Source organism: Cupressus sempervirens, chromosome 7 (assembly GCF_028749045.1).
Source record: "Cupressus sempervirens isolate cs-2001-9-10 chromosome 7, ASM2874904v1, whole genome shotgun sequence".
Taxonomy (NCBI): domain Eukaryota; kingdom Viridiplantae; phylum Streptophyta; class Pinopsida; order Cupressales; family Cupressaceae; genus Cupressus; species Cupressus sempervirens.
Window position 1 is genome coordinate 675610023 of NC_143124.1, and position 16462 is coordinate 675626484.

The following is a 16462-nucleotide window of genomic DNA, read 5'->3' on the forward strand; positions in this document are numbered from 1 at the left end:
CAACTATCAGACTCTGTCATATTTCTGAAATCTCACTGATTAATGAATGGAAACAATGTACAAATGCAGAATTTGCACAAGTATCTATCATCACTGAGTTTTTACAATTTATTAATACTCACGCTGTAGATATCAAAGGCATTATAGCATGTGGAGCTCTGTAACCCATATTGGGACACAGATATTCTGTGATTATATTATCGAACAGAAAACTGACAAAGCCCAACTATCAGTATCGTGGGTCAATATGCAAGAAAAATGATAGAAGGCTGGAGTGATGTGTGCACAGAGCCGTTTGGTATAAAGAAGGCTTCATGGAGAATACCATATTGAATCATACGAGGACACTACATCTGACAAAAGACTTAGAAGTTGGCAGAAACTTATACAGGAAACCATCAGTGTTTTGTAAGAATCAATAGCAGTCATCGAGCATTGAAATTTATATATCAGAGCAGATTGAAACTCGATGGTAACTACAGGCACGAGCTTGGGATTGATCCACAGTGTCTGCAGTGCGAAGGCATACAACCACCATTAAGATGCGGCCACCAAAGGAGCACAATAGGGTTGAGTAGGAGAATTGCTAGCTCTGGATAAATAATATGCAGATAGAATTAAATCTGGATTGATATAGTTGCTAATCCATTGAAGATGAGAACTCTCAGTTTGACCGGCTTTGCTCAAGTGCAAACCTATGGATCTACAAATTGAGAAGTGATCCACTAGTGATTGGAGAAATTCAAAGGTTGAGTTCATTCTGTCAGGAGAAAACAGCAGAGTCATAATCATCTACGATAAACATTTTTGTATCTCTGTGTTTCATCTTCTCCAAGTTTGAAATTTGATATTAAGGATGGGTGTGCTAGTCTTTATATTTGACACCCTTATTGAGCTCCCTGGCTGGGTACACCAATTGCATTAAGAAGGAAAAAATGGTCTATATATGCTACATTTCCAATATATGGAGAATATTTGTTTTGAAGGTTTCAGTAACTGTAATGTTTTCCATTCAAAACTATAAAATACGACAATTAAATATTTATAGATGCCTCCATTGTGAGCAATCAAGGACCGTTTCCTTTGTCTTCATTAATCATGGGGCTATATGTTCGGGTGTGATTGGACTTCTGAGGAATAGCCGATTGAAGAAAGGAGATCTGGGTGTCATTAAAATCAAGGCATTTAAGCTGCAATAATATGAATGTTTGACTCATTGTTCACTATTGTTCTTTAATAATCGATTCTGAAAGATTATGGTTTGAGTCAAATGTTTCATAATAAGCAGTAGCCTTATTGCCGTGAAGCTTCTAAGTGACAACGAAGTATAGCAGTTGATATTCAAATCGATACTTTGGAAAGGTATATATAGTTTAGGTTAACTATTTAAAAGTGTTTCTATTGGGAAAGTTACCCCGCAAAGAGAAAGGGCATTTCCAAAGTGGTTATATTAAAGGATTTATTATTAATTTAAACATTGAAAGTGAAGACCATATGGCCATAGTAAATGAAGCTTTAGTCTTGATGGCACTGTGACATTTCTATAATACTGATATTGTGGATTTAAATTGTGTTGAGATCAAGTAATCCACTATGCAGAATTGGTATAATGGAAATGAGCATCAGAATAATGGAATTTTCAGTTATCGTAACCGAGAAGGGGTTTATGTAATATAAGCAAGTCTAAGATATCCTGAACCTAAGTAAAGATAGGGTCTACAATCACTTGGAAGTATTCCAGTGAGATTTCGAAAGGAAATAATAGAATTGGAGAATTCTATCATGTAAGCAAGCCATGCTTTCATGATAGAGGGAGCAACTAGAAGACCTGCTTCAATCCTTCCGAGGAACTTGGTAATATTGGTTTAGAGGGAGTGGACCATGATGCTACCACCTAAGTCATAATAGATGGATACTCTCTGAGCTTGGGATACCTCTTATCAGGGAGCAACTAGAATATCTGCTTTAATTGACTATCAAGGATTGATACAGAAGCAGAAGATCATGTCTAGATGACTTCTCTATTGACAAGGAAACTATAGCAAGCAAGAAGTAATAATACAATACATGGTTGTGATATTCTTGGTGCTTTGCTTGGAACCAGCAAGATAAAAAAAAAATGAATCTTATTACAGTCTTGTGACCCAGCTCTAGACTAGCTCTGTGATGTGCCAACATAAGAGATAAGTATTTCATACCCTTGAATAATGTTCATAAGTTCATGCTAGGTTACAAGTTACAACAACAAAACCATAGCTCTGATACCACTTGTAAGGAAACTTGCAACCAAAAATCTCATCATTTCCACATAGCCCATTATAGATCTGATATAAATAAGCACTTTGAATCCACATGCAAGAGATTCTACAACATAGCCATAAAATGTGACACAAGATATACCCTACGAAACCCTCATTTAGGGAAAAACCCAAACCTCCAAAAGCACCCATCACCATGCATTATTCAGCAAAACGCCATTGCAATACAACCATGGATGCCTTCAAAACCATAGCCCCAACCAAGCAATCCATGTGAACAAGCATGAATCCACACATCCCATGCCATGCTTCCAAACTCCATAAATTAATTTTCCCTACTATTTAATAATTACATAAAATATTATCACAATGTTACAATACAACTGATAAATAATATCCTATGGAAATCTCTCCATGTTGCACATCCATCTAGGTGCAACATATACATAATAAAATAAAATAATACAATATAAACAATATTATGCAATGTTGTACAACACATAATCTCAACAACACCCCTAATGGTGTGCTCTAACCTTGCCTTCATTGTTATTTCTATCCTTCTTCAGTGTCTCTCCTCTCTTTACATTATTTGACTTAGTCTTCTGTCCTCTTTGTTTGGGCTAGCCATTGCTCCTCTCTATGTCAATTTGCTCGTTCATCTCTCTTAGCATTCTTGTCTCCTTTGGCCTTGGGTTTTTTTTATTCGATGTTGCATTAATTCTTTATTATTTCCCATGGTACTTATCTAATAACCTTGCTTTATAGTTACATCTTTTCATAGATCTCTTATGAACATTTCCACATTTTTGTTCCCCATTCCCTTGGTGTCTAATCCCCCCATCATAGAGTAGACGTCAAGAGGACAAATTTGTGGTTTATCATATCTATTTCATCGTCTTATTTTGTTCCTTGATCTGGTATGAGATTTAAATTTGAAAAAATTTCCCTATAAACCTCAACAGTACCTAACCAAGATCCCAGCAACAAACAATGTTAGCAAGAGATCTAAGGAATACAGACCAAAGTTCTATACCCTAAGGATTTTGGGTCTTGCAACTTTCTTACCCCAAACTCAATCCCATTGAGGCAAACAAGGAACTATATCTGGATCTAAGATTAGCTATAAATCGGAATAATAAATCATAGACTACCTAACTAATTAGAATTTAGAAGTATTTTTTGTTCATTGTATTCAATCATATATTGCATTTCTTGTATCTCCTTTACAAATTCATCTTATCCTGATCACTATTATATTCAATATATCATACTACACATTCAATCCTCCTCTTTATCCATATACCAGTGAATGGATCTCATTATCTACTTATATTTACAATATGGGACATGGCCCTTGTATGGTATCCCTAAAGTAAAACCTGTGTTTTGGATCTTATATTTTGAAGTCGTCCTATGGTGAGATGTGGCACCTTCTCAGTTCTACCTCTGAATATGAAGATTCAAAACACAACCCACAAAAATCTAACATTGAGATATCCAAAAAGGGGTCTAAAGGAGGTAGACCAAGGCTTGACAAAGAGGCAGTTCTCTCCCACATCTATAGCCAATTGTCAAGCACCAAATCCCTATCCTTTGAAGAGACAGACAATGCAACAAAGAAGCCCCTACCACAAGGGAAAAAGATAATCTTACCCTTAGAGACCTAGTTATGTAAACTAAGAATATAATGCCAAAAATTTGTTTAATCTACAAACCAAGTACCTCCATCGATAAAAATCTTAATTCTCAGGCATATTTTGCTATCAAACCACCATATGGGAAGATTGTGCAAAGGGATGAGACCATTATCTATACCATAAAAATGATGAGGCACCCAAAACCCACAATGGTTGTGTAGGAATACTAATGCTTTGCACCTGAAGTTGTAAATTGTCATGTCCCCTTATTGGCTAAGCAAGGGTAAGATTTATCTTGTTAAAATGTGTTTTAAAACACTAATAATAATTAGTATTATTACTTCTTTTCTTTATATAATAAATTAAATTTTGCAACCAACTCAATTTTTGGACTAAGTTGCCAGTTCTAATTCAGGCTCAAGTTTAGTCAAAATGTTTTTGGGGGTTAGGTTCATTTGCTTTGTTTGTGCAAAAACATATAAAAATAAAAAATGTGCATATATTCAGCAATAATTAAGCTCAAAATACACCACTATGCTAATGGTTAAATAACATAGCAAACTACACCACCATATTATAGTCAAAACTTGCCTATTTATGACATATATTAAAGTTTTAGCTCAAATTGAAATAATATAGCAAATACACCACCATATTAATGTTTTAGTTCAAAGTTCGAACTGATAACGTCAGGTGCCCAACAATCACACATACTTGAGCAATCTCATATGGGTCATAAATAAATATAATCATCCTCTATATATTGTGGTAAATTAGAACCACAAATAGTGCCATTGGCACTAGCAGTGGCAGTGGTACTTGCATTCTCAGACTAATGAACACTAGGTGGCTCATGGTAGTCATCAACTCCATGGGTAGCACGGGAAACTAAATCATCCAACTCAGCATGCTTTGCATTAATATCTTGTTGATTTGTTGACGAATAAAACAGGTCTCAACAACCTATTTCAAAATAAAAATGATCAAAAATAAAATCATAATGTTTATTGAAGTAAAACATGTTTATTACTTAACTTGCCTTCAATATTTCTAATCATGAGAACTGTCCAAATATGCCTTGTGACATATGTTGGTTGGTGACAAGCATTTATATCTCCTCAACATCAACATACACCTATTTGATCCATTCAACTTTGTTCCCAATATTTTGCAGTATTAGATTGAGTGGGTGGGTAGAACAAGATGTCCAAAAATGTGTGAATAGTGCTCCTCAAGAAAAACCCAGCACTCCTACAATTTTTGGCATTTTCTATTACAACTTAAACAACATTTTGAGTGCCAACTTCCTCAACGGCTTGCCAAAGAATGTTAGCAATAAATGGACCATTCTTCACCTACCCTTCATAATCCATTACTCTCAAAAACAATGCCCCTTCAAAAGACACCACAACAACATTGATGAATGGGTGATTTCTCACATCTTTCCATCCATCAAATATGATGGACACCCATGTTTCCTTGATGGACTTCAAGAAGTTCTCTACATGTTTCACCTCTCTATCCAATATGTATGTACCTTATAATAAGTCGGGCCCTTGAACCCCTTGTAGCCTCATTAATTAAGCTCACTATTTTTTGCCAATAAGGTGAGCAAACAACATTAAATGTCAATCTATTGGCATAGATACATCTAGCTATGTCTTGCTGGGAAATCTCACAATCCTCATGATGAAAAGTCATTTCCAAGGGTCCATTTGCTCCCTTATGTATCACAAGTTGTTTTTGTAGCATAAACAAAAATGGATTCCCGTTTGAAAGTTCAAGATTGGAAGGAGATGGAGAGGTTGTTTTCCTCGCTTCATCATTTAGATTTTTTTTCTCTTCAAAATATGCCAATACTTGTTCCTCTTGAAGAAGACCTTTACCTTTTGGCATCACAAGGCAAAATTCAGTGTCTTAATGAGGAATAAAACAAAAAAGTGCTTTTACTTGACTATGAATTGTTATATCGTGCTTTGTAATATAAAACAAATCCAAGTGAAACCTCCTCCTCTTGGAAGCTGTACCATTTCCACATATGTCCAAAGGGGAAAGTGTGGGTCTGTTTCAAACCAAACTTGGCTCCCAGAGGCAGAAGCAGTTGCCATTTTGATACCTAACACAAGTAATTCTATAAACAACACGGATAGGCACAACAAAACAAACTAAAAATGAAAAAAACAAAACAATACTAGAGAGAGTTCATTTCAATTTGTAAGCAAATTGCAAGGAAAAATTTTTTTTAAAACTACCTCTTTGTTAATATCTTCCTCTACAATGTCTTTGAGAACAAATCAACACTAGGAACCACATAGAAATAGCACAATCAATCTTGAGCTCTGTTTTAAGCAATAGGAAAAAAAAAATTTTAAAAACTACCTCTTTGTTAATATCTTCCTCTACAATGTCTTTGAGAACAAATCAACACTTGGAACCACATAGAAATAGCACAATCAATCTTGAGCTCTGTTTAAGCAATGGCAAGCTAATAAGAAAGTTCAGCAATGGAGCAAAATGGTTTCTTTTTCATTCTACAGAGCATAAATGAAATAGTTTTTGACTTTTTGTTGTTTTCATGGTAAAATTAGGGTTGGGGGTTGAAATTGCTCTTTTGGCAAAAACAACACTTGAAAGAGTTTAAAAAGGCAAAATTGCCTCAAATTTGTCAGTGGAAGTATTTAACTATGTAAATTCTCGTCAGGCCCACCCAGCTTCGGCAGGACCAAACTCTCTGTCTCTGGGGCAGACCCTGCCTAGACCCACAACAAAATGCATCTGAACCTGGTCCTAGTTTGACTGGGACCAAGAATTGACTGTAATGCCCAGTAACATGGGATTTAACTTTTAAGTTATGGCTGACTCTATTTTGAATTTTTGGGACTATAATTTGGGTTCCAGCACCCAAATTGAACTGGTATAAATTAGGCCTTAGAAGACTCAGTGCATCATTTGATTATAGTTGCATAAGAAATTTCAAAGAGGAAATCACCATTTGCAATCTGACCACTGCTTGAGATGAAACACTCAACACAATGATTTGGTGCAACTACTAGTTGAAAGTGGAGTTTGGGATTCATCAGACATAGTAGCCCTTATAATCACTGATGAATATCACAGGTTTGGCTGGGCAGCCGATCAGCACCCTCCAAAGAAGCTGCCATCACCTATAGGTCTAAACCAACAGCAAAAAGTATAGAGGAAAGGACAGATCTGGACTAATTCCACCAAGCGGACCTACAAATTAGTCCTCGATATCTTGATGAGAATGGTCTGGATATCCCAATCACTTGAAGGGGCGAATATCCAAGGGCTGAAACACTGTCACCATTTCTTGGTGGCATTGACTGTCCCCCGGACAGCTGGGGAGTTGTCCTCTCACCATCCCAGGGACGAATTGGAGTTTCCTGTTTATAACAATGTGCAATTTTTTTAGAATTCTGCAGACCCCGCATAATGCAACCCTAATAGTGCTATATTAAAATATATTATAAGGCATAAACTTTTTTTTAAATTAACTTTAAAAACACTGAAATCTCTTGCCGTCTACATGTGCCATTGCACACTATGTTTGCAGCTGAGAAATCACAGGAGAGAAATAGGAGTTTGAAGCTACGTTTGCAGAGAAACCACAGAAGTTTGAAGCTACTTTTGCCCCTTTGTTGTTGCATTTGGAAGGAGAGAAGTTGTGGTTGCACAACTCGCATGAGAGACTTTGCATGTGCAGAGAAGTAAGAAATTTCTCAGCCTGTTTTCACTTTCAGGCTTCAGCAGTCATTGTCAGATGTGAAAATTTTAAAATATCTATCAATTAATGATTCCATGTTTTTGTAAACTATTGATCATCAACTTGTCAGTGATACTAAATGGTTAACAAAACCATTGAATCATTAATCAGTGGTTTTAAGATCACAGTTTACTGTTTTAATCACTCCGTCAGTTTAAATTATATCAATGAATGTAAGAAATTTAAATTTCGTTTGAAATTGAGTTTTGAACTCTCGTTACATTCATTTGATGTCATCCTATATTCCCATTCTATGATGATTTGATTTGATGCTATGTTCTCTGATGATTTGATGAATGACATTGAAAATTATGTTGCTATGATGAATGTTACAATGCTATGTAATTCTGAAATTCATGAATATATTTGAATATTAAGATATATATATATATCTCCGTTCCCTTCCATGCCCTGCTCCAGGAAAAAATGCATCCTGAAAACCTGTTTCCCTATTACTACCATCACAGAAACTTGGGGTAACATAACATAAAACCCAAACCAGGAGTCAGTGTCGGACAGATAAGGGAGTCCCTGATCACCAGCAGCAACTACATCAGTAAACACGGGTGGATAAGACATATGAACAGCTGGATGTTAGGGATTTGAGGTGTGCCCACCTACAACCCTAAGAACCTAAGCTCTCAGTCTTTAAAAGTCACCCATTCAAAGTGAGAGCTGGGTTTGTGCACACCAGAAAGTTGAAAGGGTCACAGTCCAGGGATACTAAATAGTACAAGGTCGCAAGACCTAATAAGTTGCCTTTACCTATAATTGCAAATATTTAGAGGCAAAAACAAAATATGATGGAATGCCTTCTTTATAAAAAAATTAGTCAGTCCTTTCCTGGAAGTAGACCTCTTTTCTTGGTCAGTGAAAACCCATATTGAGATGTCAAATGCCAAATAAAAGTCCCATTTATGTCTCATCATTTTAAGTTATACCAGTGCAATGCAGCATATCAAGAAACCTGCTAAATGTTTTTCTCAACAGCCAAATATTACTTAAGTACTTTAATTACTGGAGGAATTATTTGGAAAGAATAGAGGGCAAACCTCATTTTCACTATCAGCACACATATTTTTTGACTCCTTCGATGGAAGATCGTACTCAGCTAGAATTTCAACAGATGGCCCTGCCTCAATAATGGCGGGAGCACGAATAAATATAGCACGGAAAGTTTTGGGTCCACCTTCCATTGCAACAAGTTCAGGAACTGGAAGTTCTGTTTCAAAACTGTTTAGCTGCACTCAATGGCAAAATAGAACTCATTAAGTGGAGCTATTTATGTGGCTGCCTTTTATTGGTCATAAGCATAATTATAACAATCACATTTAATTACAAAAAAATTAAATACCCTACGACAAGAGACTAATACATTGTGTTATATAATGGATAACGAATTCCCGTAAGATTATCAGTTTAACAGCTTGTCCCAGGTACCTGGCTGCCAAAAAAGTTACGATGGACAGTGCAATCCAATCCTCCAATAAGTTCCTGGCCCCCTTCTTTCTGCCCTGTAGAGCGTACCTATCTTGCTTCTAAGCTACTCCTTGAAATCATTTAAGATTATAGTTATGAATTCTTGAAAAAGGAAAATATAATACATCTACTCACCAACAGCTTTGTTAGCCAAGAAAATAAGTCCGGCACATGTGCCCCATATAGACTTTCCTTTGTTGCTGAACTCCCGCAATGCTTGAATCTGCATTTGAGATATATATGGCTCAAACATTAAACAAGCATTGACCTTTATCAAAGCTAACTGCAATATGTGTAGCTTTTACTTGGACGAAAGCTTTTTACTGTGGCTTTGTAATAATATGTCAAATTTCCAAGGTGATAAAAACCCAATCAGCTGCCACTAGATGAAGTATGTCCAATGCTTACATTCATGCTTTATATATGGGAACAATTTAAAGAGATTATAAAAAAATTAGACATAACAAAGCCTTGTATACTATAAAGAGCATATACAAGTATATGTTAATAGAATTATTTACAAATAGATGCACAAGATTTCACAAAGGGAGCAATAAATTGGTCATAAATTAGTAAAGGCCAAAATCTCCACCTAAGAAGGTGGCAAATTTGGTGAAATCAACTCAAATGAAGAAAAAGAGAAGTTAGGGGTGGGATTTAGTGTCCAAAATGCTTGATCCAAAACTCAAAATCCTATTACAAAAGATGGATTATAAGTGAAGCTTAATATGAGTTAACAAACAAAAGATGTATATCTGAATTGGCCTTTAACAAGGTCTCCACAAGGATTTATTTTCTCCTATCCTTTACAAAGGACTCCATGCATGTTGGCTAAGTTGCTGCTACGGATATAGGCTTACTGGTGCAGCAATTAGTTTTCTAGATACAATATGGCTGTGTACAGCTGTGCTATACATATATACCATAATTTGCAATACACACACAGAATTGAAAACATAGTTGACATTGATAAAGATAATCATTCAATGTCAAATATCAAATCAATACAAATGATACTCTTCGTCTGGCTTTTGATCAAGAGCATTAAAGTCATCACTTCGTTCAATTAAAGAAGCAACCACAGCACCATTCACACTATTGCACTTGGATGCTACCCCTGGGTGAACGCACCCGGTAACTAAGATTATTGTGTTTGTGTGTGTGTGTGTTTATAATTCTGATTGCACTTCTATTATGATTTATATATATGGATTATGATTTCACTTCTATAGTGGTGTATGTGTGTGTGTGTGGCTTATGATTTCATTTCTATAATGGTGTATATGTATGTGTATGTGTATGTGTATTATGATTTCACTTCAATAATGGTATTAATTCTACCTTAATTCTATTAATTTCCTGTTCTTAGTATTTACTGCCGTACAACACATCATCTCAAGTAATCGCTGTTATACTGTTTATCAGAAAAAGTTCTTAATGAAATTGCTTCTTTATTAAGTACACGTTCACTACTTTTATTATTATTAAACTCCTTAATCCAGTTGTTTGTTTAGGTATTCTTCATGTCAGGGACATGACATAGTAGCTCGTAAATCTAACCATGGTATCTATTGTAGACTCCACCAGAGCTCTTGTAGAGAAATTGTGGATGAGAATCAGACACTGCTTGGTGGCTCAAGATAATTAGCAAAGGCCTCAATGTTGACAAGGCCCATCCTTGTTTTCTGACTATACTCTATAGAAACCTGATGCTATTATATGTCTTCATGGACAATAGCCACACCATACTCCAACTCCATTCATACACTTGCAATTCTCCTTTTCTAGTAACACACTCTAACAAAGGCTCACAACTTCTAGATTTTTAATGCATACCTCTTCATGTATGCACATGGAAATATCATGCCTACAGGGGAGACAAACTCCACTAAACAATCATCTTCGCCATATAATTATAACCCTTCTCAAGACTTTGAAAAAAATTCTCAACCTCTTGCATTAGACTCTCCATCTCCAAGGAAGATACCAATTGTAAAACTTGAGGAGACTACAATTCTTTGCCCTTATAAAAATATTATTAAAGCAATCCTTTGAATGGAAAAGAAAAAGTTTCTTGACTTGTCATCTTCCCATTGCAATCGAGATCTTCCAACAAGGTAGTGAGAATTGGAACACACCATCGATCTTCAAATGTTTCTACACCCTTATCTATTCAATTCAATTTGCTTCCATATCAGTTGTGTTACACAATACATTTTATGACCGAAATTGTGTTAGTCTACATGGATATTTCTTCATTGAAACCTCCATCCATGACCATGTCAAGTTGGTAACAGAGCAAGTTGTGAGCTGCTCAAGGGAGAAATGTGAAGTGAAAATAGCTGCCATCCCTGAGGTGTTGGGTAGAAGGTATCCAAAGGTCTCTAGATTTTGGCCAAGTGCCAAAAGTGGAGCAGTTGACAATGTGGAAGCTGATCTAAGTCAAGATGCCTCTACAGAGAGCTGAGAGAAGAAGCCAAGTTTTTGCAAACATTATAAAAAAGGCAGGTAAGAGAGCCTAAATTCATTGATCGATTGAAAGAGATGGGGGAATATCTTGAATGTTGAGAGATCTCACATCCACAAACAGTGAAGATTACAAGAACTAAATTGAAAGGTCATATTACTTTGTGGTATAGGACATTCAATTAGAAAGAAAACGAGGAAATTTCTAATGGTTGAGTTGGAAGGACCGCAAGGAAAAGAAGTTATCTGGAAAAATGGTTGAAGTCAAAGAACCAATCAACAAAGTACTCAACATTGTGGAAAATAGATGAGGTGAACAATTCTGGATTTCTTTTGGCTGGGAGCTCTAAATGTAAGTCAGAATGCCCATTTTTCAATATTACAAGTTTTCTGATTCAAAAGCGTCCTAGGCCTATAAGCAATCTTACATCAACAAGGTGTTTGACACAAAATCATCCTACGCCTATAAGAAAACTTGTGTTTATCAAAATATTTACTTTATGATTTTTGTCTTGTACAAGTTTTTGCTTTCTTGCCCCAATAATCTTGTAATTGCCACAAGCACCAAATAATTTCACTTCCAAACAATATTTTTTCTATTAATCCGTACCAACATCTCATATCATTTTCAAGCCACTAGTTGTTTTCATGTCACATCACATTACGTAAATCATCATTTGTCATGCTGTTGGAGAGAGTTTAAGAGAGCTTACAAGTTGTGTTGTTGAATTGGACTATGTACCAATGATTAAAAGCATTACTCATCCAAGGAGGCTCGCGGCTAAGGTCACACCAAATTTGGAAGCTTAAATCTTGCCACACATTGGAATCTTCCCATAAATGTTCATATAATAGAATTAATTACAATACATCCAATTCCAACTGCTCTAGGAAAGGGTTTCAAAGACATGCAGGACAATTCTATAGTGGATCTAACAAGCCTAGATGGTCGTTTAACAGGCGTAAAGACTCCAAGCAAGGTTATCAAAGGCAAGAATATGACAGGAGGCAAGAGGATAGCAGGTATAAAGATTGGAGAAAGTGGATGATGGGTATGGGAGTTCTAGAAATGGGCCCCAAAAAGTTTTGTTTACATCAATGAAGTTAGGAGATCCAGTGGATTTTTCCAGTCTAGTAAGGAAGCTCTAGAAACCAAAAGTTGTTAAGGAGTAGGGAGAAATAGAAAAGGTAAGCTCAACTTAAACTCACTGTAATGTGGTTTCTCTACTAATAAATGGGAAAGAATAGATGAAGTCTATTAGCTATCTGAAAAGCCACGCCCTTTTTTAAAATGGGGAGGAGAATGGCTTTTGTCCCTCAAAGAAATTCAAGAGTTTTCCATAAGGATTGGCTTGCAAAATCTTCCGCAGGTATATTGGAATGATGAGTCTTTGAGGCAAATAGGAAATAAGTCGAGATCTTATATAAGACATATGAAAACGATGGATAAGGAGACTTTTCAAATGTTCCCCCAAAATTGTGTCATATGGCAACCTTGTCATCCACAACAAGAGACGGTGGAAGAAATAACTGATAATAGGACCTAGAGGCGACCGTTATCGGTTGAAGAAGAATTGAAGATCTGTTCGCATTGTCATGGTGAAGATCATGAAGCTGAAATGTCTCCAGAGCAGGGGAAGGGCAAAGGTCTAATGCAAAATGGTTTGGCAGAGAAATTGATACATATATTAGAAATGAGGAACCAAGATTTGTGAATGGAGCGATTGAAGGGTGTAGAATCAGTGGCGAGAGAAAAGTGGCCTTGGTAACAAATGAGGAAGTGTCCCGAGAAAGCTGGTTGCATCAGAAAGGAGCTATCGATTCTTTATTTGAAAAAGAAAATTAACACTGCAGCGAAGTAATGACAGAGAAACTATCCTATGAAAAGATTTTGGCTGACGGAGGGATAGAAGATCTGAATATCTCTACTTATATGGAGCATTCAAGGGGTTTCCTAAATGATAAAACAAAGGTGAGCTTAGAATCTTCCAAAAGGGAAGATCAGAGGATTGCAGACTCAATCCACAAGAATAATTTTTTTGTGAAGGCAATCAAATGAGCCTACACAAAAAAGGGAAGTAAACAAGGTAAGGGTGGAGGAAATCGCATGGGCTAATAGAATAGTGAAACCGGGTAAGAGGTATAGGGAACTTGTGTTGGGGCCAGAGAGTAATGCTATGGGATCAAAAGAGACCATTCTGAATCAGATGGAGGATAGGGTTAAAGACATTCAAATTACGTTGATCCATAAGATAGATAGCTCCTTTGAAGGAGTGAGGGACTCTAGTGGACAAATGGAAGACTTTGGCCCAGACCATGATTCAAATAAGAACTTGGATAAGGACTTTTTGAGCCTGGGGGATTGTTTAGGACTGCTGGCAAAAAAATTGCTGGATCAATCAAATGCAGAAAACAACTCAATGAAAGTGGGGGAGAAGAAGAAGAGGGGTAGGAAGTCAAATCGGGATTTTTTGGCAATCGCAAGAAATACTCTGGGTCAAAGCAAACTGAGTTTGGGAATCCTAGCGGCCATGAGGTTACTATCTTGGAATGTCAGGTGCTGCAATGCCCTTGACAAGAATCGTTTGATTAAGCGGTGTTTTTGGTCAAGTGAGACCTGATCTGGTTTTGTACAACAAACAAAAATTAAACAAGACTTTGACTGGTTTGGAAGAGTTTTTGGAAGATAGAAGAGCCTTTTGGTAGGTACCCAAGGGGCTTCAGGGTGTCTAGGAGTTTTGTGGAAAGAGGAGATTGTTGATGTTGTGATGGTCAGTCAGGAAAAATCATGGCAGTGGATGAGAGTACCTCTGAAACAATTGGGTGTTAATTTTTCAGTCATAATGTTTATGCCCTGAATAGTAGTGCTCAAAAAAGGTTTTGTGGGTGGAGTTATCAGATCTTCTCAGACTTCTAGATGGGGAAGTGTGCATTCTAAGGGAAGATTTCAATGCACTCCTGAGTCCTTTTGATAAGTCAAAGAAGGACGTGTAGGACGGATGGGTCAAAGCCAAAGGGATTTTAACAATTTTGTAATGACAAATGGGTTTCTTGACCTTCCCTTTAAAAGGGGAATTTCACTTGGACAAACAGAAGGGTTAGTTTACTAAACATTGCAGAAAAGTTAGATTGTTTCTTGCTAGCAAGAAACTGGGGTAATGCACAATGGACTTGCGATCCAAAAATATTGCCAATTCATGGTTCAGACCACTTTCCAATTGGATTGTGCATTCAAGAGGAATCTACCTAGATAGGTGCCCTTTCAAATTTGAAGCGATGTGGTTAAGAAAAGGCTTCAAGGAGATTGTTGTGAGGTTCTCCAAAATTTTGGGGACCCCCATTTTCGACCTCTGCCTTGGCAATTTTTCGCGTGATGTTGATTTTTTTTGGTCGCCTTGACAATTTTAGCCTTGCCCGGATTCAGTAAAATGGCAATTCGCCATTAGGCCCCTTAGGCATTTTCGTTTTGTTTTCACCCAATGTCAACTTAATTTTGATTTTCATGGACTGGCAGTTTCTTCCATATAGGCCAAACAAATTCCAAACTACAAATTTTTTTTAATGATATTTTGGCAGGATGAAATTGTGAATTTTGGGACTTAACGAATTTTGAAAATTTGGTAAAATTGAAAAACTTAAAACGTTTTCAAAATTAAATTTGGATATCACTGTTTTGAAAATCTTGAAAATTTTGGTGAAAACAATTTTTTTTGGATGAAATGGATTTCGATTTTAATTTTTTAATTGCCTATATGAATTTATTTTTGTGAAATTTTGATTGAAATTGCAAGTAAAAAAAATTGGATTTGATGAAAAAAATTCATTTGGAATGATTTAAAATTGTCTAACATGACTAGTGAAATTTTTTAGAGGGCAATTGAGTTGAAATTGAAATGTGGTTTTACGCTTCTAAATTTTGTTCCAAAGGAATTTTAATTGCAAAATTCATCAAGGGGAGAATTTCAATTCTTAATGGCTAATTATTTCAATTTCCCTTTGCAATTTACAATTTTAGGCAATTTAATTTCCATTTCTTTCAATAAGTTAATCCACTAATAGAACAAGTAATTACAATTTAGGCTTAAATGGTCCATTTAATGAGTGTTTAAACCCCATTTAATATCATGCAGGAGGTCGGCTCTTTGGTGAGAGGCAAAAAGTTCCTATAAAGGAGAACCGCCCGCCCCCCCCCCCCCCCTCCTCTCATAATTGCACTCCAAAGTTGGCGAACTTCTTCAAGGCAGCACTTGCGATTTTTGGCAGCATTTCTACATTGGCAATTTTGCATGCAAACTAGGGTTTCAAGGCAACTTTCTTGGCATCCATACCTGCAATTTTTTATCAGCTTTCCATGATGGTGATTTTTCATGCATGTTAGGGTTTTATTCGCGGTAACTTCTAGGGCATTTTAAACAAAATTTGGATAGTATTGTGAAGGTCTGATTTCCTCTAAGGGAAGCAATTTTTGCCTTTGAAGTTGGGTGATTTTATTTGTGAGGAAGGTATTTGGTCCAAGACCCGATTGGTGGCAAGTGCATGGGCGATCTCAAGAAGACAAAATTCTGATTTCTTGCTAGGGCATCATTTTTTGCAAAAGGCTTGATTTTTTTAAGGTCTGATCCGAACTTCAAAGAGGACCCAGCTATTAGTAAAGGTAAGTTCAATTCATTTTTAGAGCTGAAGGTGGTTCTTAAGCGGATTTCACTCCTTGTTCTTGCTTGGTTTTGTTTCACTTATGTTCTTCTTACATTCATCATCCACCACTTCATCATCTCATCTATAGGTTGAAGGTTGGAGAGATAAGTGTAGATTCCATGATAGGACATTTGGCGAGG

The 16462-nt window shown here is 36.4% G+C and overlaps 1 protein-coding gene across 2 annotated transcripts in view; it reads right to left on the bottom strand.

Moving 5' to 3' along the window:
* The window catches only part of PDX2 (pyridoxine biosynthesis 2), an 88241-nt gene that overhangs the window by 8798 nt on the left and 62981 nt on the right, over nt 1–16462 (bottom strand). For both annotated transcript variants that reach the window (XM_089792528.1, XM_089792527.1), the window contains exons 3-5: nt 9297–9384; nt 9123–9196; nt 8735–8923 (exon numbers count right to left, since the gene is read on the bottom strand). In XM_089792528.1, coding sequence (XP_089648654.1) covers nt 8735–8923; nt 9123–9196; nt 9297–9384 — 351 coding nt within the window. The remainder of the gene's footprint in view (nt 1–8734; nt 8924–9122; nt 9197–9296; nt 9385–16462) is intronic.